This window comes from Arvicola amphibius, chromosome 3 (assembly GCF_903992535.2).
Source record: "Arvicola amphibius chromosome 3, mArvAmp1.2, whole genome shotgun sequence".
NCBI classification, from domain to species: domain Eukaryota; kingdom Metazoa; phylum Chordata; class Mammalia; order Rodentia; family Cricetidae; genus Arvicola; species Arvicola amphibius.
This window is the reverse complement of record NC_052049.1, coordinates 26,301,988-26,324,700: the sequence shown is the minus strand read 5'-3', so window position 1 is coordinate 26,324,700 and position 22,713 is coordinate 26,301,988. Positions and strand designations below refer to the sequence as shown.

At 44.9% G+C, this 22,713-nt stretch overlaps 1 protein-coding gene across 1 annotated transcript in view; it reads left to right on the top strand.

Moving 5' to 3' along the window:
* Positions 1-22,713, top strand: part of Lifr (LIF receptor subunit alpha) — a 50,460-nt gene that overhangs the window by 9,499 nt on the left and 18,248 nt on the right. Inside the window, 10 exon segments of the mRNA XM_038321463.1 lie at positions 3,800-3,960; positions 6,601-6,715; positions 9,371-9,501; positions 14,585-14,748; positions 16,791-16,965; positions 18,862-19,116; positions 21,797-21,837; positions 21,840-21,878; positions 21,880-21,929; positions 22,324-22,493. Of these exon segments, the coding sequence (XP_038177391.1) occupies positions 3,819-3,960; positions 6,601-6,715; positions 9,371-9,501; positions 14,585-14,748; positions 16,791-16,965; positions 18,862-19,116; positions 21,797-21,837; positions 21,840-21,878; positions 21,880-21,929; positions 22,324-22,493 (1,282 nt within the window). The 5' untranslated portion in view covers positions 3,800-3,818.

Genomic DNA, 22,713 nt, shown 5'->3' with positions numbered 1-22,713 from the left:
CATTCACAAGGGAGTATCTCACTGTGGTGGAGGTAGAAGATGCTTCTGGGCTTGAGACTCCCTGGCTGGGACCGAGCAGGTGTTCTAAATGCTTCCCGCAGTACCAGGGTCAAGGGCTGACAGGCCCACGGCACACGGCGCCAGCAAGGTTTGGGACCGGCCTCCAGGCACATTGCCTCCTCGCTCTGTCGTCTTCTCCCACGCCCCTCCCAGATAAAAACAGGAGAAACAAACCAACTAGACCAAGTCTATTAGGACCATAGCTGCTGGCCCAAGCTTTACTTTTCTCGGTTCGTTTTTCTCATTAGCCTCAGTGGTGAGTCCAAAACCTCACGAACCTGGAGCCAGAATCCACAGTGCAGAGAGCAAAGCAAGGCAGACTAGATGTACATACAGAGCCACTGTATTCCTGGGAGGGAGCTTGAGGCTTGGGTCACTTAATGTACATTGAAGGAATGTGTATTAAGGACAAATACCGACCTTCTTCTTTCCATGTCGATACAATAACTTGTCTTAAACAGAAGGGTGTAAGAACATTTTAAAATCTTTTAAGATAATTATATTATTCATAGGTGCTTGTTTGGTATCTAGAATACTCCAAAAATAGGAATCAGTTGCTTGTCTTCAAAATTTTGAGTATTTCATAGGAAATCCCAGATTCCTATCCGATCTTGAAAATCTAATGAATTTAGCAAAGCCATGCCTGCCAGCTGCTTCCTTTAAACTACCTGCCTGGAGACTGCCGTTCCCACCTGCCTGCCCATATGCTGTCTGCTTTGACCACCAAATACTTGCAGTAACCCTATGGCTGCTTCCGGAGGTAGCTCTCTGAACTTTGCAAATTAGCTCCTGAAATACTGTAAGAATTTGTTCTTCTCTTAATAGGGGTGGAGGTGGGATGGGGGTGGGGTATCACACAGGTCACAAAGTAAATTCTAATAGTGGTTGCTTCTGGCAGAAGTGAGGAGAGAGATGTTTCTTCACATCATTTTTATCTGGGAAAGCACTGGGAGGTTCTAGGCATGCTATAATTCTGGTCCTCAAGTGAGTTCACTTGCGAGTCTGGGTTGGATGGGAAGTTGAGTGTGTTGTTAGCATCTTGTGATAGTGTCCACATAACTTGATCCTGGTGTTCTGAGAGTGAAGATGAAGGAAGCCTTCTTTATCACCCTGCCTGTTTTAAGTTAGGCAGGCCTTGTTGATGCCATGCTGGTTCCTCTTTGCTGGATCACCTCGTCCTGAGGCACAGGAGTCCACAGGAGGTGGCTTTCCCTGTGCTAGGTCTGTGCCAGTCAACTACCCAGCCTTCAGCACTGCCTGCTCCTGTTGGCGGGAACGGAGCATTGCGTTGCGGCTGAGCTTTCAGAGTCTGCTGGGGCCGGTAAACAGAACTTGCCTCTGGGCTACATCGGTGGAAGCTGAAGCTAGAGGGATTAAGTGATTTGCCCTCAGTCACACTGCTAATTAGTAATGGAGCCAAGATTAGAGTCCCTGTCTGGCAGCACCTGGTCCTGAGTCCTTCCTTGGCCACCTCCTCCCAGCCCCTCTCATCCCTTCTTCCTGGCATGGCAGTGGAACCTGAGTTTCCCTTCTAGAATAACCATAAGCTGGTAGTGAAGCGTTCTCCTAACATATGTTGAGCCATTTGGCGGGTATAGTTTGTGATGATTTGAGCCATTCCGGCACAGCTGTGTAATTCTGTAACCTCAGCAGCGAGTGCTGGGACATTCCATGAATACATTTTCATGCTAATAGGCATGCTCGGTGACATTGGAGTTGACAGAGAACTTGTTCACTCATCTAGAAAATAGCCAAACAGATTAGAAGCCTGTGCTTGTACCTCGAATGTGTTTGGGTTATAATTATGTAAGGTATCTGAGATTCATCTGCGTGTTTTTCACAGTGTTCAGCTATAGCCAAGGAGAGAGTGTTCTTTTTACTGTCAGTGACAAACATGGCTTTCTCGCAGGCTTTGGTCACCGAGAAGCTGGATCTCTTTTCTCTAGCAGGTCTCCATCCCTCATCCACTTTCTACTTTTGTTTCACGATTACTCGGTGTTTTAGATATTTTAGTATGGGCGGGGGTAAGAGTGTTGATGGCTCTTGCGGAAGATCCGGGTTCCCGTCGTAGCACCCACTATCGTGTGGCTTAAAACTGTCCTGCAGTTGTAGGTCCTGGAGGACTGACAGCCTCTCCTGGCATCCTCAGGCAGCCACGTGCCTGTGGAACACACACACACACACACACACACACACACACACACTCACATACACAATAATAATAATGATAATAATAAAGTAAATCTTTTAAAATGTAACGTCAGTAATACCTTTTTCACACTGTTTTTTTTTTTTTTTTTTTTTTTTTTGCTTCCAATTGCTACATTCGTGGCATGCCCTCCTTGTTCTTATGGCTGTCCCCTTTGCTCACGGAAAATGTTGTGACATTTTTGTTAACTTTTAAATTAACTTTTGTGTTAACTTTCTAATTAAAAAAAGAATAAACGTTACAAATAAAAAGCACCACACACTGAAACGAACCGAGGTCTATAGAACTCACAGAAGTCTCAGTGAACTTCCGCAGTTAGGGAACGCCGTACCCTAGTTTAGAGGAGTTTGCAGCATCATATTGCTGCTTTATTCACTGCAGCAAAGAAATTGCAGTCATCCCAGTTGTCCATCAACAAGAAAAATTGGTGATGAAAACTTGGGGTGCCCGAATGCTTGTGTGTGTAATGGACTACCATTCTGTCGTAAAGAAAAATGTAATCTTTAGAATTTTGCTGCTTTCCATGTTGGCCCTCTTCCTTCTGGAATAATTTTTGTTTTCCCATTATCCTAAGACTCTTTCACGTTTTAGACATTGTTCAAAGGTTTTAGGTCCTTGGTTTTTTTGTGCAGTGTAAAGCTGGGTGGGCACTGTTAGGTCTGACCAGACGTAGGTGCAGTGGAGGGTCTTGTCGGCTGTCAGATATGTCTGTTGGAAAATGGGAAGGAGCATAGCTACTCCAGTGAACCAGCAGTAGAATCAGCCGGGTCTGTGCGAGCTTCCCTGGCTCTCCCTGGACAGTGTTCTGTGTTTTGTGGGAGGAGGCTTCTGTTTGTCATGTGGAGTGGAAGCACACTAGCGCTCGACTAAAACAGATCTTTGAATCCTTTAGTTTGTACCTCTGCTCTCGTTGCCTGCTTCTTCGTGCACCCAGGGATGCGTTGTGTAGACACTAAGACTAGGAGTCACTCTTGTTTCCTCTTTCCCCCATCCCCCACACAACACAATAAACAGCCTGACCACGAGCTTTGCACATTTCAGCTGCTTTGCTTGTGCTTATAATTCCTTGCTTCTCATAATGAACTTGGTAGGAAAATGCATTTGCACCTCAGCTTTGCAGAGGGGTGCCTAGGCACAGATCGGTTGGGGTCTCTTTGAGTATATTTGGGGCCGCACAGTAAGTGGGCTATCTAGGGCTCAAACCTAGGCTGTGTTAACACCAGTCAGTGCATTGGTTAGCTTTCCTCTGTTAGCAGTGTTGGAGTGAGATGTGGAGATGCACATGTGTTCAGGGTAATCTTGAATGGGAAGCCTGTTGTGGGGCTGCTGTCTGTGGCAAGCAGGTGAAAGCAGCATCTGCAAGCAGCTTTTGATGTCTGAGAGCCAGAGCAGCTGAGCTTGGCTTCTCCACCCAGGAGGGCACAGCACACTTCAGTGTATGTGTCCTGACAGCTTCTGGTGTTGTGCACCCAGAGGGAGGTGTGTCTTCTGAACCATTTGGACAGCCCCTGTGTTCCTCTCCCATCCCAGGACTGACAGCACAGCACAGATGATGGGTGTTTACTCCTGGTGGAAGCAGCCATCCTGGATGGTGGGCAGTCAGAGAAGGAGAATGACTCCAAACTTGCCATGGCTCCTGTCGGCATTCATGCTTCTGCATCTGGCCCTGCAAGCAAGTAGTCTGAAGAGGGGTAAGTACAAAAGCCTTGCAGCAAATGAGCAAGCTGGTTTACTTTCCACTCTAAACTAGTCCTGTTTCTCTGCAGTCTTTTTCCTATGTGTTTTTAGTTTCTTTTTAAAAGCCTCCTTATCAAAGGCAGATCAAAATATTCTTTGACCCTATACAAATAATAATGCATAATTTTCAGACAATGATATGCATTCCTTTAGGATACAATTCTCTGAGTTTTGACAATGTGCAGTTGCTAAGCCAGGCACCATCAAGATCTGGCTGCATTCCAGAGCACAGAAAATGCCCACTGTGTCCCGGTAGCCAGCCCTTCCCGCCCCGCCCAGCCAGCAGTGCTGCTCTCTGTCCCAAGTGTTGTCGTTGAAGAGAGTTTTCTAAACGGAATCGAAACTCTTTTCATGTGTTTCTCGTGTCTTATTTAAAACATTCTTCGGAATGTTTATGCAGATACCGCTTGGCTCATTTCTGTGAAGGATGCTATCCTGCTGCCCATCAACTTTATTTTTATAATGTTTACATAATTAAAAAGCTCTCTTCCCCAAGATTACGAAGTAAATAATGTGATTGTGGTAACTGCTGGTTACTACTGTGCACATTTCTAAGGTGTTTCTGATTTTTATGTTAATTTATAATGTGTGACAGCAGTATCATGCCTGTAATATATACAATAATACGCCTTTTCATGACATTATAGGGTATGAGATAAGTTTTCATACTGTTTTTCCTTCCTCCTTGCTTTCCTCTTCCCTTTCCTGTGTTTCTCTTTCTATCCACCCCTCACCTTTTATCCTTCCCTTTTCTCCACTTCCTCCACTTTCCCTTTTTTTCCTACTCTTTCCCACCTTCAGTGCCCCTTTCCTTTCTTTTCAGCTCCATTCCAGGGTGGCTTTTCATTGAGTGGTTCCTATGCCTGTGCCCATATATTCCATCACGCAGTGTCATTGTATGGGTGTGGATACAGACTCTTAGGACTGTAATCTTCTGAGCTGTTTCTTTTGTACTGGTCAAGTCCACACACACGAGGATATTTTCTATAGGCTGGTTTGAGTTCATTGTGTTGGAATGTAATTTACAATAGTGATTGATTGTTGGTTCCCGTGGAGGGGCAGTCTGGCACGAACAGAGACACAGCCCCAGCTATTCCGGTTTGCAGATGTGGTATATACACCTAGAGCTTTTCTGGAATAATTCTTTTCTCTGGAAGTGAAGGGTTTGCTTTTAGTCTAACCCTACTACTACTGCTCCACTACTTGGCTTTTATTAGTTACCTTTTAATTTCAGAAACAAAGCACATCCCAACCCCTTCACACACACACACACGCACACGCACACACACACGTGCACACACACAGAGTTTCTTAGTTGACTGCAGTTCTTTGTCCAGGGCTGAAACCTCACAGCTGCCGCTCTTCCATGTTAGCATGCCTATTGGTGTCTTGATTAAGCAGCTATGTTGATGAGAACTCATGGGTGTAGCTTCTGACACTTCCAGGAGAGTTAGTCTTCACAGCGAACCCCTGTTGCTCTGTCTTTTACAGTTGTTGCACCCCTTCTTCTGCAATAATCCCTGAGCCTCAGGTGGAGGAGTTGTTTTGGAAATGTACCCGTTAACACTGGGCTTCACCGCTCTTCATTGATCAGTTGTGGTTTTCTGTAATGGTCTCCAACTGTTAGAGAGAGAGGTTTCCCTGATGAGGGATGAGGACTAACTATGCTTCTCTGGGAGCCTAAGGACGCATGTTTAGAGTGTAGTTAAGGATTGCGCTGGTTTAGTGAAGTGGCTGTTGTCAGTTGTCCTACATGATCTATGATTCAGTAGCCCCAGGTAGTTGGCTAGAGTTCCAGCAGCCGGCATGATTTTCCTTTTGTTGAGTGGGTTTTAAGTCCAACTAGAGAGCTGCTGGTTCCCGCCAACATATGAGAGTGGGAGCTTTACCCAGGGAAGAGCATGCCAAGGGACTAACCAGAGCAAATGGTCAGCCCTGAAAACTTACGTAAAGGTAACATTATACGGACTGAGCAGGTTGCACTTAATTACTCAGGAATATATAGCCAGATGGTGGTGGTGCACACCTTTAATCACAGCACTTCAGAGGCAGAGGCAGGTGGGTCTCTGCGAGATAGAGATCAGCCTGGTCTACAGAGAAATTTCCAGGACAAAGAAACCCTCTCTTAGTAAACACACACACACACACACACACACACATACACACACATACATATACATATATACATACACATATATAAAAATAAATGTAACATACATATGTAGCATACAAATATATGTAACAGCAACTAGCAAGAACTGAAGAGAGAAGGGACATAAATTTGAAAGAGAACGAGAGGAGTATACATGGGAAGGTATAGAGGGTAGATAGGAAAGGGGGTAATGATATAGTTGTATTATAATCTTAAGAAATTTAAAAATATATTCATTTTAAAAACCCACTGAAAACAGAGTTAGAAAAACAGCTACAAAGTAGCATCCTATGAGTAGGGTCCTTTCTTCGTGGAGAGGGTTGTCCTCTGTGGCCCCATTACTTGTCTCGACTCCGAGACACTGACCCTCAAATGCCCCAGAGAGGTCCTCATGTGTGCTCTGTGCTGTGTATATACCTGTCTGTTGTTTTTCCTCCTTTAGGAGCAATTCAGAATCTGAAATGCACAACCAACAATATGCAAGTGTGGGACTGCATGTGGACAGAGCCCCTTGGGGTCAGCTCTGGAACCGTTAAAGAAGTTTGCATTAGAGACAGGTAATGAAATCCAGGGGTTCGCCCAAAGCCGTAATCCAGAGCGTCCTTCCTGGTTACTGTAGAGTGTGACGGTTTTGTTCCTGGGTGTCCAAAGGAGGTTTTCACTCCGTCTTCTCATTCTTAAAAATTCTGTTTTACATTAGCCGGATGGAAACAAAGTCTTCTAGCCACAGGTTTGTTTCTTCCGTTGTACGCAGAAAGAGAGTGGAATACCGCCCACAGTGTACTGATCTGGTCAGGGGGCCTTGCGGGTCTAGCCAAACCAGTGTCTGCCTCTGTCAGATTGAAGTCTGTGTCTCACAGAAAATGCCCGCGACAGTGACAGCGGCTCCACACACAGGTGTTGACTCTCGGGGAAGTGGTCTGGATGCGGCAGTTCAGGGCCTGCACAGCCATTGATGAGCCTGTCCTTGTCGTCTGGTTCCTTTGCCATCTTTTGCCTGGAACCTCATGGTTCATTCAAGTTGATTCATGAGGAGTAGCCCTGCATTTGAAGAAGTGAGCAGGGCAAGGAGGAATGATTTTCTATTTAGAAGACTCCTAAGAAGCCCAACAGAACCCCTAGGCTGACACTGGTGTCAGATGCTAATAAGTCCGGCTCCTCAAGAGTCTTGGAGATAAGTTCTCCTAGCCGGGAGGCAATGTCCAGTAAGCAACGGGTCCATGTTATTAAGGAGGAGACTGAACTGGGCCTTGGGAGGATGGGGAAAGCTCTCAGCATCACCCTACAGCTCGAGTAAATCTTGGGTGGGCATGACGCAGTTCTTCCGAGAGTGGAGGCCTACACAGCGTCTCTCCCTTTTCCCTAAACCCAGCAGGACAATGCGTTGCTAATCAAAGCAAGGTTTTCTCCAAGTCCCAGTTTGCTAACAAGCGGTCCCAATATAAACAGACACAATGTGTTTAAACACAGTCCGCTATGCCCCTTCAGGGTACATTTCCCAAGTATTATTGTAAGCACTGGGATGATTTATCAGTTAAGAGGAGTTGGAGGGTGTCGCAGAAACAGTCTTCAAACCCCTATGTTTTGCTCATGAAAATGAAGGACTGTTTTCTGCTTACGTTCTGGCTTAGCTGGGATTTCCACCCCAAACCCCTTTGTGTTTGGAGGTCGTTGGAAGGGAAGAGAAGGGACATAGCCTGTACTGGCTTTTGGAACTTTCTTCCTGAAGTGGGTAACCGTTGACTGCTTCAGGTTTCTCTGGCCACATAAAGTCGTGTGGCCATTCCTTGTTCTCAGAGGGGCAGAGGATAGTCTTATCTCGAGTCCTGGGGAGGGGATCCTGGAACTCTGGGTGGGTAATAGATGATGGCTGGCTGTGGTGTGGCACACTGGGAAGAAACTTAAGTCCTGCTCACCAGGGCCTCACAACCATGCCCCACAGTAACTGTGGGCGGCTGGCTGACTGAAGTGTAAGGTGACTTACGAAGGAGCGGAGATCATGGAGTATGGCAGAAGACACAGGCGCCATCTCCTTTGCGACCAGAGAGCAAGACTTTGTACCCAAGATGAATCAATGAAATGGTGTGGTTTGGAGAATTCCGATGGTTTCAGGTTGTAAGTTAAAGCCTGGAGGGTCAAGTCCAAAGTCCTAAGCAAATGTTTGAGTAGGAGTCCTGCTCAGACTTGGGTGAGGGCTACATTGCAAGAAGCCAAGTTCTTTGTAGTGAAAATAAGACTGGGAATACGGCCCATAGGGAAGCAAAGGGCTGTGAAATCAGAGCGGAAAATAGTGGTGGTGTGCAAGACTCTTTGGTCCAGAAGGGACTGGAAGCCCTTCCAAAGCCAAATGATGAAGTTTTGTTAAAGAAAACCCTAAGTCCAGGCAGCGCAGTGGGGAAGGAGAGAAGGTATGTGCAGAGGGACCGCTGTGTCCAGTTTGACATCTTCTACCAGCCTCTGTTGAGCCTGCCTCTAGCATGAGGCACTGGGTGTTGATGTTCTGTGCTGAAGGGAGCAGCCTGTGGAGCTGAGGCTGCTCTGGCCAGGTTGAGGCGGGATCGGAACAGTGCTAGACCTCTGCTTGTTCCATACTTTCTGGCTCCTCTTTGTTCGGTCTTAGCATTTAGTACATACCAACCAACAACCTGACGCTGTTGGGAGCGGTGAGACCCCAGATCCTGAATTTCTTGTCCCCTGATCTGAGTGCCTACAGCTGCTCTGAGCAGGAGACCTTCAGGAGTTCCTGATGGCAGAGTGGTTTCTGGTGGGTTTGGCTGGGGCGTGGCTATCTCTATATAATCTGCCCCTGAACACAATAAAGGGGGCATTCTTGAGGAATTCAAGGATGACCTGTGTCGCTGTCTGTCTGTGTGTGTCTGTGCATTTTAACCTCCAGCCCCTTGCCCAAAGCTTGGTAACTGGGTAAAAGTGCATCGAACGCAGACACGGGGGTTGGGGGGTGGGGATGGGGGGGTAGATGGGGGGGTGGGGGGGTGGGGATGGGGGGTGGGGGTGGGGATGGGGGGTGGGGGTGGGGATGGGGGGGTGGGGGACACGCCGTGTGCGGCAGTTGGAGGTCTCCACTGAGATTTTGGCAAGACGCTACACAAAGGCATATGGCATTTTCTAGTGCTTATTGTGCTGAATCAGATTTTTATGAGCATGGCGCTCTTTTTACCATGCTGTTTAAAGTTCTGTTTCTTTCATTATAGGCTCCGTTCTTGTCATCGATTGGAGACAACAAACATTAAAATTGCTGCCCTTTCACCTGGTGATCATGAAGTAACAGTAAATTACCCGAATGGTTTCCAAAGTAATTTCACCCTGAATGAAAAAGATGTTTGTAAGTATTTAAAAGAAATTTTTGCTTTATTCATTGTTAACATTGGCAGTTGCTTTTCATTTTTGAGACAAGAACTTGTTGTATGGCTCAGGCTGGCCTTGAGCTTGTGATCTCCAGCCTTCGGTTCAGAGGATTCAGATTATAAGTGCGCATCCCCAAGCCGCCTAGAAGTTAATTGTAAATGGAGTGAAATCACCGTTAGTACCGTGGTGCTGGGGAACTGGCACGGACCTATGATTATTTGAATTTCATTAATGTTGCCACTTTCATTCACTTGGTGTCCTTGCTGAGGAAGGAAGCAAATGTGTCTTCCAGTCAAAGTAGATGAAGCTGAGGTCCCCCCCTCACATGGTTACTAGCCTAGCGCCCTTCACCTCCATTCTTGCCTGTGTCCCATCATTTCTCTGGTGTGCTTTGTTCTCTGACTGTAACCTGACTGCCCCAGAGGTGACCCCCTCCCCCTGTTCATTCACACTCAGGCATGCTGCCGTTCTTTGTGGCAATTTCCCTCAATTGAATTCATGGTCCAGTGTGTAGTTAGATGTTTACCTTGTGTCTTCTCCACAGGAAGTGTGTTCTTTGAAGGAAGGGGCAGGGACTTTGTGTTCTGCCCTGTGCACAGGCATTTGGCCAGAGTCTCCTAAGTGAACATCTAGGACCTTGGCCACCAGTATACAGGAAGGACAGAGGCAACTCAGGGAGACAGAGATGGAACTTGACGTTCACGGGCGTCTCACATGGTGGTGAAGAGGTTTGTTAGTGTGTGACCCGTGACAGGATGGCGTCACAGTAACGTGATGAACCTTATAAGGTTACTACTGACTTAGAGGCAAGGGAAAGAAAAGGAAGTTAACTTTGATTCGTCCAGTTCCATGGAGTGGTTATGTCTTGGGGAAGATCTATGTCAGCCTAGGTGTTTGAAAGAATAATAACAAAGAGACTGTCCAGACACAGTCTTTTCCTGACGGCTAGATGAAGGAGGTAAAGTATTTGCCATGCAGACCTGACAATTTGAGTACAGTCTCCTGAGCTCATCACGGTGGAAGGAGGGAGTAGATTCCACAAGCTGTCCTCTGACCTGAGCACGTGTGCTGATCTCTCTCTCTGTGTGTGTGTGTGTGTGTGTGTGTGGTCTGTAGCTGGGTCATTTTGTCAATTTAAATTCCTTTCTGTATGGGTACTTCTGAGTTTTTTGAGCGCAAGTTAAAATTGTCCTCGGATGTCTGTTTTAGTTCAAAAGACAGGCAGATTGCAGCTCATGGGGCCCCTGGGCAGCTCCCTCTGCTATTATGCAGAGAAGGGAAGTTACAGTGGGTTTTTGTCTCTTAAATCCTTTCATTTGTAATCATGGCCTTCGCCATCTCTCAGTGGAAACAGGGGTGGTGACCTGTGTTTTGCAGTCACCCAACTGCTAAAGAGTAAATTACATGGGTTTCTGAAGAAAAGGAGGATCTTTCTTTTCTTTTCTTTTCTTTTCTCTTCTTTTCCTCCTTTCTTTTTGCTATACATATTTAAATGTTTTATTTAAAAATACCTTTTTATACAATGTATTTTGGCATCTTTCCTCTTCCCAAGTTCTTCCAGATTCCTACCTCCCTACTCATCCTAATTCATGCTTATTTGTTCTCTGTCTGTCTGTCTGTCTGTCTGTCTGTCTGTCTGTCTGTCTGCATGTCTGTCTCAAGCAAAAATCAAACAAAAAGAAGAAAAAAGAAATCAAGACAAAAAACCCCCAAAGACACGGAGGCCATTCTATTTCAGACAACCATTCCTGGACCTGGAGCCTACTCTGGGATGTGGTTGATGTACCCAGGGCCACCTCCTTCCCATTCAGTATCAGTTGCAAATAGCTTCTGGATTAGGAGTGGGGCTTGGTGTTCTCTTCCCCTGCCACCTGGATTCTGTCTGGTTTGAACCCAGGCAGATCTGTTGCATGCTACTCACAGTCTCTTTGAGTTCGTACACGCTACAGTCCTGTCGTGTCTGGAAGATGGTGTTTTCCTCAAGTTAGCCACCACCTCTTCTTGCAGTCTTTCTCCCTCTTCTTTGGCATAGATCCCTGATACTTGTGGGAGGGCTTTGATAAAGACATCCCATTTAGAATTGAGTGCTCCAAAGTCTCTCACTCTCTGAACATTGTCCAGTTGTGCGTCTCTGTGTTACTGTCAATGGCAAGAAGAATCTTTTCTGATGAATATCAAGCAATGCGCTGATCTATGGGTATATGATATATGGGTATATGGGTATGTCGTTTTATTGCTGTGATCCTTAGTAGAACAATAGTAGTAGGTTTTGCCCTAGGACCTATGACCTCGCTATTCTCAGGTTCTTTGCCTGCCACTTTAGAGTGCCATGTCTGGGCTCCATCTCATGGAGTAGGCCTTAAAATTCCAATCAAAATGTGCTTGGTTATTCCAGTAACATGTGTGCCACTATTGTACCAGCATATCTTGTAGGTAGCTTTCTGTTATAGGTCACAGGCCTTGCATTTGGAAATTTATGGTTACTTTTCTCCTCCAGTAGTATGCAGAAGTATCTTCTGGTGCCATAAATACTTCAGTGGCGGTGATGCTTCTAGTTGAGTACAGCTCAGTTTTTCCATGCTCAATGGCCTAAGGAGGTTGTGTCTTCAGCAATAGGGCCTTACCGTCTGGTTGTGTAGAGTAGCCAATAGTGTAGACAATACTCTGTGATGTTTGGGGTGGTGGTGTGGGATTTCTTTGACCAATAAGATATAACCCATTTCTGGCATTGGAGGTTTTACTTGCTGACCCAGTGTGTCTAGTTAGGGCATTCATTCTCTCTCTCTCTCTCTCTCTCTCTCTCTCTCTCTCTCTCTCTCTCTCTCTCTCTCTCTCTCTCTCTCCCCCACTAAATGGTGACTCCATTTAAATTCTGTTCATATATGTATGTATTTTAGGAAGCATCTACAGGAGTAGGTTTTTATATGGCTTTTCAGAAGGCTCTTAGTGTTAGTTGTAGGAAAGAAACATCTTTCATGGGTTAGCATGGCTACATTTCAGGGTGCCCATTTCATCATGTTTAAGTTACTACATTATGGTGTTTTCAGTCACACTTGGTTGCTGCTAGCTCAGTCCTGGCGCCCAGACCAGCCCTCTCTTGGCACCAGATCCACTTCGTACTTCTCATTACCCATGTGCTTTCTTTCTCATGCAGCTTCCACTTCAGGGTTCTCCGTGGAGCGTGCGTGCTCCATGCCCTTGTATAGCTGACATGCTGCTGACTTTGTTATATAGCGCAGACTTTAAATCTACGCTTTCCAGATCACATGCAGCTCCAAATATTAAGTCTGGTGTAAAACACAGTATTCAGCAAATTTTAGTAAAATCAAAGTTTATAAACTTATCTTTAGGGTCTAAGACTTGACATTGAATGATGGTTTATTCTGCCATTTTCCTGTATCTGACAGCCAGCCAGCTTACCCTGAACATTTATTTACTCCCGTGGTTTCTCATTTACCATGACTTCATTTAGGGCCCCTTGAGTTTCACAGGAAATGATTAGAAGTGAGAAAAGAAAGGACTCGTTCTGGACTTCCTCTAACTTCTCCTCACGTGCCTAACATTTGAGGAAGAAGCTTGCAAGAACATCTATAGCTCTGCTTCTGCCACTGGCGAGCCTGTGCTTCACAGATAAGCCACACGCGTCCCTCATTTCTCACTGATCTGAGGCTTTTGGTCATGCCCCATGGGGAGGGAGTTTTGTAGACATACACGTTACTCTTCCTGCTACCTCCTTCCAGTACACAGCTTCCCTCCACAAGTGCCCGAGTTCTTGAGCAGCCTTTATCGCTGACTTTCCGTAGTTCAGTATCAGAGGCCCAGCCGTCCCAAGCTTTCTGCAGAAAGCCCCATGAACCCTTCCTTCTCTGGGTTGCCTTGGCCATGGTGCTATAACATAGCAATTGAAAGCAACTGATAGAAAAGAACCATCCCCTTGCCCCTGACATCCCTTGTCCCTAAGTTTTGTCTTATGTGGACTATTTGACATCTGCCCCTTCTCAGCCCCGTGGTCCTGCATTTTGTCTCTTTTCCTTCTCCTTTGAGCTCTGTCCTTCTATGGATGCTTGGTGTTGTGACCAGCTCCTGGAAGGTGCATTTGTGTGTCACACGCAGCCTTTATATCTGTGTCCACATTGTTTTTTCAGCCCCATGGCACAAGCTCCTCTGAGCTCCACACATTGATTCAGCTGGCTGTTCTCACAGGGCAGGCTGCAGAGTGCTCTCCCCATCTCTCTCTTCCTAGCGCTGGTATCCGGAGCCAGCAGCTGGCATCTTCCCATGGTTTCTCATGCCATTTCCTCTCTGCTGCTTCCTGGGAGCTTGTGAGGGCCCTTGGGAGAAATCTTGAGTATTTCTTTCTCCTCCTGGTGAATCCTTCATTCCTCTGATCCAGGCATTTCTTCAGAGCAGAGTGTCTTTTTCCCGTTTGACATCATAACCCATAGCCTCTCGCACTAGCCATCATTTCTCCAGCACTGCCCCCAGCTGACTGGCTTGTGTCTATCTCAGGCCCCCAGACTCTGTGCTGGACGCTGCCGTCTCTACCATCCTCCTTCACAGTTAGCCTTTGGCTTCTGCACTCAGTGCCCAAATCACCCGAATAGTCTCTGTCGTTTGATGACACTCACAGCTTGGAGCAGCTCTTAGTTCTTTAAATGGGTGGTGGCCCCTCACGTGAGGGGCTCGGATGCTGGGGGACAAGTGAGAAGCTGAAGGAGCACAGAGGCCCTTTCCCAGCTGGCCTTTGCTTGCTTGCTTGTTTTTAAAGGTTCAGCCTGCTGACTCCCCAAGCAGCCCTTTCACCGCTTCCTTGCAGGTCCCCGACCAGACCAGGTGACACTAGAGCATTGTGGGAACCCTGCTGCTCTCTGCAGTAGGAAATGTGTCATGTCTTTGAAACAAGCAGCTGATGTCTGTCCCTTTAATCGCTGGGAGCTGGCTGTACAAATAAAAACCTGCCTCTCCCCTCCAGTTTAGCAGTCAGTGAGAAATTGAAGTACAGTGTGAAAAATATAGTACTTATTTGGCTAAAAGTTTTCGCTTTACTTTCCTGTTTTAAGCTTTCATTCCAGATGCTCCCGAGGTTTTGAGTTTGTCTGCTGACTTCACAACCTCCACGTTACACCTGAAGTGGACCGACAAAGGCTCTGCCTTTCCGTACCCCTTGAAGGTCACCTGGGAAGTTAAGGTTCTACAGCATCCACGTATGGAACCCATAAAATTAGTAAGTTGGAGCAAAAATCCATTTCCCTATGATGCTCAAGAAACCACACAGCCTTTAAAGGTTTCAAAGTGGCATCCACATTAATGGGATGGCAGGATGGCTCAGGGGTAAAAGCGTCCTTGCAAGCCCACAAGCCCGACGCCTGAATCTGGTCCCAAAACCTATGGTGGGAGGAGAGAACCGAACTCAGGAAGTTGTCCTTTGACCGCCACATGTACACTGTGGCAAGTGCATGCCCACACTTACATATACACACAGATCACAACAACAACAATAAAAATAATGTTTAAAAAAATCACTTCTGTAATAGAAAGTTGAGAAATTAAGGGAGAACTATTTCCCAATTTTACCTCTTGGATCCAGTAAATGCCTAGCCTTTTAAATGCACATGTCCTTGGATAAATGAAATAAAAGCTTGTTTTCAGTTTATTTTACTCAATCTATTATCTTTGTCTAATTGAGAAATTAGTAAGCTTTAGGTTACCAGCCTGAAATACCATTGTATACACTACTTTTTCTTTCTCCCCCGACTCAATATTTCAATGGTTTTCTATGACTTACACTCACTTTATTCTTATTCTAAGACACAGGAGCAGGTGTGATAAGTCGGCCAGGTGTCACGCAGATGCTAGGACAAGAGGAATGCTAGGCAGTAGTGCTTCAGTTAAGGTGCATGCTGGACACAGCCCCAGCAGATGTCCCACACGCCTGAGGATGGGTAGAAGGTCCCGAGCTGTCCACACTGCCCCTCCCCCCAATTTCCCACTTGTCTCTCCTTAGGAACAGGCTTGTATTTGTCTATTGAGAGAGGGCTTTGCTGTAGCTTGCAGTATTCTTTCCTCTGTCTTCCTAGTTCTAGGATTACACCTACGTTGTTTAACTCCATTAGCCGATTCTTTCTATTAGTTATCTCCATTTTTGCAAATAACGTGCTCACATAGCTATTTCTTTATGGTTTCCAGCAGTGGGTTTTAACTGCCCCAGTGGAAGATGAGAGTCCTTTCTTCTTTGTCTTTCTGCTCCCCTCCTTTCTCGTGTGTCTAAAGCTTTGTCTGCATTGCTGAGAACTGAGGGGCTCACTACAGTCTCGGTCTCGTCTGTTTCCCTAGGAACTTGTTTTATTTCTTTGGTTTCCCATTCTATTTTTTTTTCCTTTTTTCTTGGAATCTTTCTTCTTGAGAAAATGGACCTTCAGACTAGTTTTCTGGTTGCCTTATTTTTTCCTATTTCTCACCTGCCTTTTGCTCTCGTGTGTGTGTGTGGGGGGGGTCCCTCTCTTTGGCTTTGCTTCAAGATAAAGGTTTTCCTCTATGAAAATATGGAAATCATTTCTACAGCAACATATTTCCTTAGCTGCTCTATTGAAGGCCTTGATGAGTGTCCACACCTGTATGGTAGTTCAGTAGGACCTAATGTCGATAAGGGAACAGAATTGAGTAATGTTTGTGTTGGTCTAACTTTCTTGTTAATACTTTATAATAGCGGTTCTCTATCTGTGGGTCATTACCCCTTTGCTATCACAGGATCACATACCAGATATCCTGCTTATCATATATTTACATTGCAATTCACAGCAGTTGCCAATTATAATTATAAAATAGCAACAAGAATAATTTTATGGGGGCTGGAGAGATAACTCAGAGGTTAAGAGCACTGGCTGCTCTTCCAGAGGTCCTGAGTTCAATTCCCAGCAACTACATGGTGGCTCACAACCATCTGTACTGAGATCTGGCACCCTCCTCTGGCGTGCAGGCATACATCGAGGCAGAATGATGTATACATAATAAATAAATAAATCTTTTTTAAAAAAATAATTTTATGGCGAGGATCACCACAACACGAGGAACTGTATTAAAGGAAGGTTGAGAAGCACTGTTTTATAGAAAACAAGCCACTGTACAAAAGTGTGGCCCATTTGCCTTTATAAGATTGCTCTGTGGCTTACTGCACATATTCTGTGGGGTCTTTCTGGTTGTTCGTTTATCCTGGAGACAGGCAGAACGGACCGCTATTTGGAAGCATAACTTCATGTTTATTTTTAGGTGTCATTCAACACGACAATGAACGGTAGAGATACAGTTCACCAGTGGAACTGGACCTCCGACCTGCCGCTGGAGTGCGCTCCTCACTCTGTGGGGATCCGACGGTACATCAACCATCACCGGTTCTCCGGGTATAAAGAGTGGAGTGCCTGGAGCTTCCTGAAGAACATTTCTTGTAAGCTTACTATTACAGACCCTTGTTCCTCGTGAGACAGATTACTGAAGAGTAAGTGCTAGCGTTTGTTCTTGGTTTTCCGAATCCCAGCAGCTGTCTTCTAAAGCGGCCACCCCAGACTGGGGATTAAACTGAGACAGGCTGCAGAAAGCTGCGCTGAAAACCGTTTGTCAATTAGACAGAACTCTTCCAACAGGGGAACAGTGCTGGCAGGGCGAGTGGGGGCCGGGGCCATCAGTGACCATAAATGAGGTCTAGAAAATGTTTGGTGTCTGCTGCAGGTGGACACTCCACGGAGCAACATCAGATAAGGAAAGAGCAGAAGCAGCTGGGTAAATAAATAAGGAGAATCGGTGGCAGTTGAGCAAGAGACTGTAAATATAACTCAGGACAGCTGAGTTCAGAAGTAAGGGGGACAGGATGCAAGAAGCAGAATCTGATTTGGGGAGCGGGTGCTTATGGAAAGAAGCCGCGCCACCAGCGTCTGTTACCTTGGCTAGCTGGAGGGACTGTTGGCACAGAAGCAAACACTATCAGAACCAGTTGGCTGGGAAAGTGCGGTCTCATCTTTAAAACACTGAGTGGTGAGGTGGGAATGCCAGTGTTGGCATCCAGAGACATGGGTGGCGCTGTAGACGCCCCTTCAGGGATCGCAGATGTGTCTATGATCTGAAGGCCAGAGTTCCGCTTAGGAGCTCTCCTCTCTGCAGCAATACTGCAGGAAGGCCGGTAGCCTAAGGGCCGCGAGTGGCCTAGGAAGTTCAGTGTGGTGGAACCCAAGAGACAGGGAGTTTGGATGGTAAATGAGGGGTGGTTCCTGGATCGAACATGGAGCCAGGGCTCCACTTCCATAGATCAGTAGAGGTAGAAGCCAGATGGCAGAGAAGAGTGGGGGGTAGAAAGGTGACCAAAGGCCATTGTGTAAAGATTAGCTGTTAGATGTGGAGCTGGGGTCCCTGACCTTAACCCGCAGAGCGGTGATTAAATAACCAGCTGCTAGTTAGACTGTGGGGTGCTTCCCACTTGTTGGCTCATGAGATGGAAATCTGCTCCAAAACCAGATTAGTTTCAAAGAAATAAACTTTCCTAGGTATTTTCTTTGTGCATATAACATTAACCTATGACCATTGACATTGACCTGTGATCTGTTTCTGTCCCTGGATAAGTAAATAAGGCCACAGTTTCAGTTCTTGCCTGTGTCTTTACTTCTTTGAAACCCGAGAGCCCTGCATTATCTTACATCTTCATGTATTTCCCAGTATGTGTTGTAGATACTGAACTAGTTTAAGCTCATTTTAGGAGTCAAGTGTGGTGGCTTACACCTATAATCCAAGCATTCAGCAGAGACAGGAGGATTGCTGCCATCTTTGGGTTAGCCCTGGCTTCCTGATGAATTCCAGACCAACATGGGCTACAGAATAAAACCTTGTTTCAAAGAATATAAAATAAGGGACTCTGTTGGTAAAGTGCTTGCCACTCAAGCAGTTCTATGACCCCAAGTTTAGATGTCCCTGTACCTACCTTAAAGCTGGGCATGGTGACATTTGCAGCCCTGGCTCTCCAAGGGTGGGTGTCGGCAGATCGCAGGAGCTTTTTCTTCCATCTAGCTTAGCTATTGAGCTCCAGGTTCAGCGGGAGCCCCATCTCAGAAACTAAAGTGGACAAAAAAAAAAAAGATGGCTATGTCAGCTTATAGTCTCCACATATGCACACACCTGCATACAATGATCACATACACAGATCACATTCATACAAAAATAAATAGAGATAAAAATAAGTAAGTAAATAAATAAATGAAGATAAAAATCATCCTAGGAGGCAAAAAAGATGTCCTAAGGAGATGGTTTTGTGTAAAAGATGTCTGACATGTTTGCGATTCCTCTTGTTTCTTTCTAGGGACTCCTGATTCCGAGACCAATGTTTTTCCTCAAGACAAAGTGATTCTTGCAGGCTCAGACATAACGTTTTGTTGTGTCAGTCCAACAAAAGTGCTGTCAGGACAGATTGGCAAGACATTCTGTCCTCTTATCCATCTTTATGGGGAAAACGTTGCGATCCGTATCCAGAACATTTCCGTTTCTGAAAACAGTGGAACAAATGTGGTCTTCACAACAGAAGATAATGTGTATGGGACAGTTGTGTTTGCAGGCTGTAAGTATATCATGCTACATCGCTCCTCTTAGCCTGTGTTGCTCCCTTTCCAGCCTTAACTTCTTTTTTTCTGGCTGATTCTGTTTCTTCCTTATTTCCTTGTCATTATCACAGATACTATACAGAGGCTCTAGAACACTTGGATGGGAGCCTGGGACTCATTTCCTGCATTACCTATTCCGCTATCAGTTCTGAGTTTCACAATAAGGTTGAGACATCTAGCAACTAAGGTTTAGTTTAAATTCCTAATGTCACAGTTGATTCAAAGTCCTTAGTATGTGTAGAATTTCTTAATTGCACCTAATAATTTCATACACATTAATTTCCCGCATAACTAAGGTAAACTCTTAAGTACCCAGGTTTAAATATTATGGTGACTTTAATAGCACACTGTATCTTTCCCAACATTTAAAGTAGCATAGTTGCCGGGCGGCAGTGGTACATGCCTTTAATCCCAGCACTCGGGAGGCAGAGGCAGGTAGATCTCTGTAAGTTCGAGGCCAGCCTGGTCTACAAGAGTTAGTTCCAGGACAGGCTCCAAAGCTACAGAGAAACCCTGTCTCGAGAAACCAAATAAATAAATAAATAAATTAGCATAGTTGAGGGCAGCAGTACGACGAAGGCTGAGAAGTCTTATTCTTCATGTAGTCTGCCTATAGTGTAGGTGCCCTTACTCGGGGAGACCTCTGTTATAATATGGGTGCCCTTGCTCTGGGAGACCTGTCATAGTGTGTGTGCCCTTGCTCAGGGAGACCTGTCATAGTGTGGGTGCCCTTGCTCAGGGAGACCTCTGTTAAGGCAATCGATGGCTCCCGCAGCCTAAAATGCGCCTCCATGTTGTGGTGGCCAGCAGCTCTGCCCATGCAGCTTCTGTGGCATGTCCTCAGATAATTATGTGCTTAGGATTTTTAGTTTTGATGTTGAACTTTCTATTTCCTCCCATATGGCGGGCGCCGCCTGTGGCCACGATGCCCTTGTTTTCGCTACTGTGAGTTTGTAAGTTCTGAGTTTTGTCTCTGGGTCTCATGATTAAAGGTGTGTTTGAGTGGGTTTCGGGTGAATTTTGTGACGTTTCTTTAGTCTGTTTTAGGGATTTCTCTATCAGTGAACTATTCTACAGTACAGGATCTTGGATATCTTGCACTTATTCCTTGCTACTTGGTGTTTTCTTATGTTAATTTGGTTTTTAGAGACATTGCCTCATTCTGTATCCCTAGCTGGCCTGGAATTCCTAGGTAGTCCAGGCTGGCCTCGAACTCACAGAGATAAGCTTGTATCCACTAGAGGGTAGGATTAAAGATGTGTCCCACCATGGTCCCACTTAATAACTTTTTCAAAATTGAATTTTATGTTTGCTGGTGTATTAAAAATGGGATTTTTATCTAGATTTACATAGCTTCAATTTAATTCTTTTAAAAGTTAATTTGTTTGATAAGAAAATCAATACTTTCAAAGATTGTCATCTCATTTTTTTTCCTCCTATCATATTCCTGTTTCTTTTTTTATTTATTCTTATTATTTGGACTTTAAATAGATTATTTTAATGAGCATACTCCACATCCTAAAATAATCATCATTATAAATGTAGTCTGGATTTTCAGCATGTAATTTTAATAAAATGCTGGGTAGTTTGGCCTTAGGTTTAAAATGATTTTCCAAATAAGCACACTGGTGTTTATTTAATTGCCCAGTTCTCTAGTCAACCTCAGTATTAGTTAAAATGCCATTGGAGGAGCCTCTGAAATCTCAGCAAGCAAGGACACTTGTCTCAGTCCTGGGATTTGACTATGATCCCTGGAACCCATATAAAGATGGCAGGAGAGAGGCAATTCCACCCAGCTGTCCTCTGATCTCTACACATGCTCCATGGCACGCATGCGCTCGTATACCTTCACACATGCAATGTTAATAAATAAAAAACTGAAGCATTACTGGGATCTCTAGGAGGAGTATAGAAGAAAATTGTATTTTGGTTGACAACTGGATACTATTTGAAAAATTTACTTCCTTCAAAAACAAAATTACTTTTTGCAGAGTTTAACTTTCCACAGAAAGTGAAAGTATTTGTGTAAATACAGCATTAGGATAGGCCAGTTTCTCTTTGTGTTTGGTTACGCATGATTATAGAAATCAGTTTCTATAATAAGGTGCTGGACTGTGGTGATTTTAGATTTACTTTACGGCTTTTTGTATCTTCCTCCCAGAATTGACCTTTTTCTTTTTTCCTCTGCCCCAAAGTAAAGGGCGAGGCAGATAGTTTCTGTGAGCATCTCCACGAATCTTAAGCGTGAACAAAACTTTCTCAATCCCAATGTGTAAATAGATGGGAGGTGATAGTGGTTCCAAACTGTAGGTTCTGGTGACTTAACTGGAAGACTTGCTAGAGAGTCTAAGGAAAAAAGAAATTTAGTTCATTTCTCACGGTGCTGTGGGGAATCTGCTGAGTTGCGAGTCACTCTCTAGAGTGTTTTAATCCCCTATTTCTAATGCAGTGCGAGCTGTAACAACACAATCTTGCAGAAGCAGTAGTGATAAGAAAAATTGCCACACATCCAATGAGGAAATGTATAAACAGCAAATGATTGAAGAGAGTTATGCAAAATCTCACTTAACAACCTGTAAAACTGTAGTTTGGGGGAGAAAGCTATGGAACTACTTTGTTTTCCCTTTTTCCTTCCAGATCCACCCGATGTTCCTCAGAAACTGAATTGTGAGGACGCATTGATTTCAAAGACATTATATGCAGCTGGAATCCAGGAAGGCCCAACAGGGCTGGTGGGCCCACGAAATACAGACTACATTTTATCTGAAAGGTAAATTTTCTCGGTCCCGGGAAAGAGTGCTGGTGGCAGGAACCTCGCAAGAACCCGTTTGAATGACACGGAGTCTGGCACATTGCTGTCATGCAAGCGAGCATGCTGTGTTGGGGTCATGTGACTTGGAACGACTGCAGCTGGCCCCTGTGCGGTTGCAGTGTGGTGCCATGCCTCTTCTGTCTGAAGCCAAACAGACGGCCCCAGATAGTCTAGGCGGTGGCTTATGCTGGTTATTTTCTGTATCACACACCAGTTTCTGAGTTTGTGATTAGTCTTAAAGTAGAAAATGAACTTTTATAAAAATAGTCAAAATATGCCCATGTTTTTCCCTCCACGATGTTTACATCATACTATCCTGAAATTATTATTATTATTATTTTTTAACTGACAGCATTTCGGGAAAATCCGTCGTACTTAAAAGATTTGAAACACTTACAAATGAAAGCTGTCGTTTAACCTTCCAAATGCTTCCAGACCAAGAAATCTATAACTTCACCCTGACCGGTCACAACCCATTGGGACAAGCAGAATCAGTAATATTTATCAACGTAACTGAAAGAGGTGAGCCACTATTGCCAGCCAGGGTCTATAAATAACTACAATAAAAATAACACGTGACATGCCTTGGGACTCATGAAAGGTGACTATAAGGATTAGTGTTTATTTTCTTTAGAGTTTTTTCAATTTTATAATTACTTAATAATTTTATTTTAAAGCATTAAAATGAGTAACTTTAAATTTGATTATTTTGAATTGAAATAAAAATTTGAGTCATTTAGAT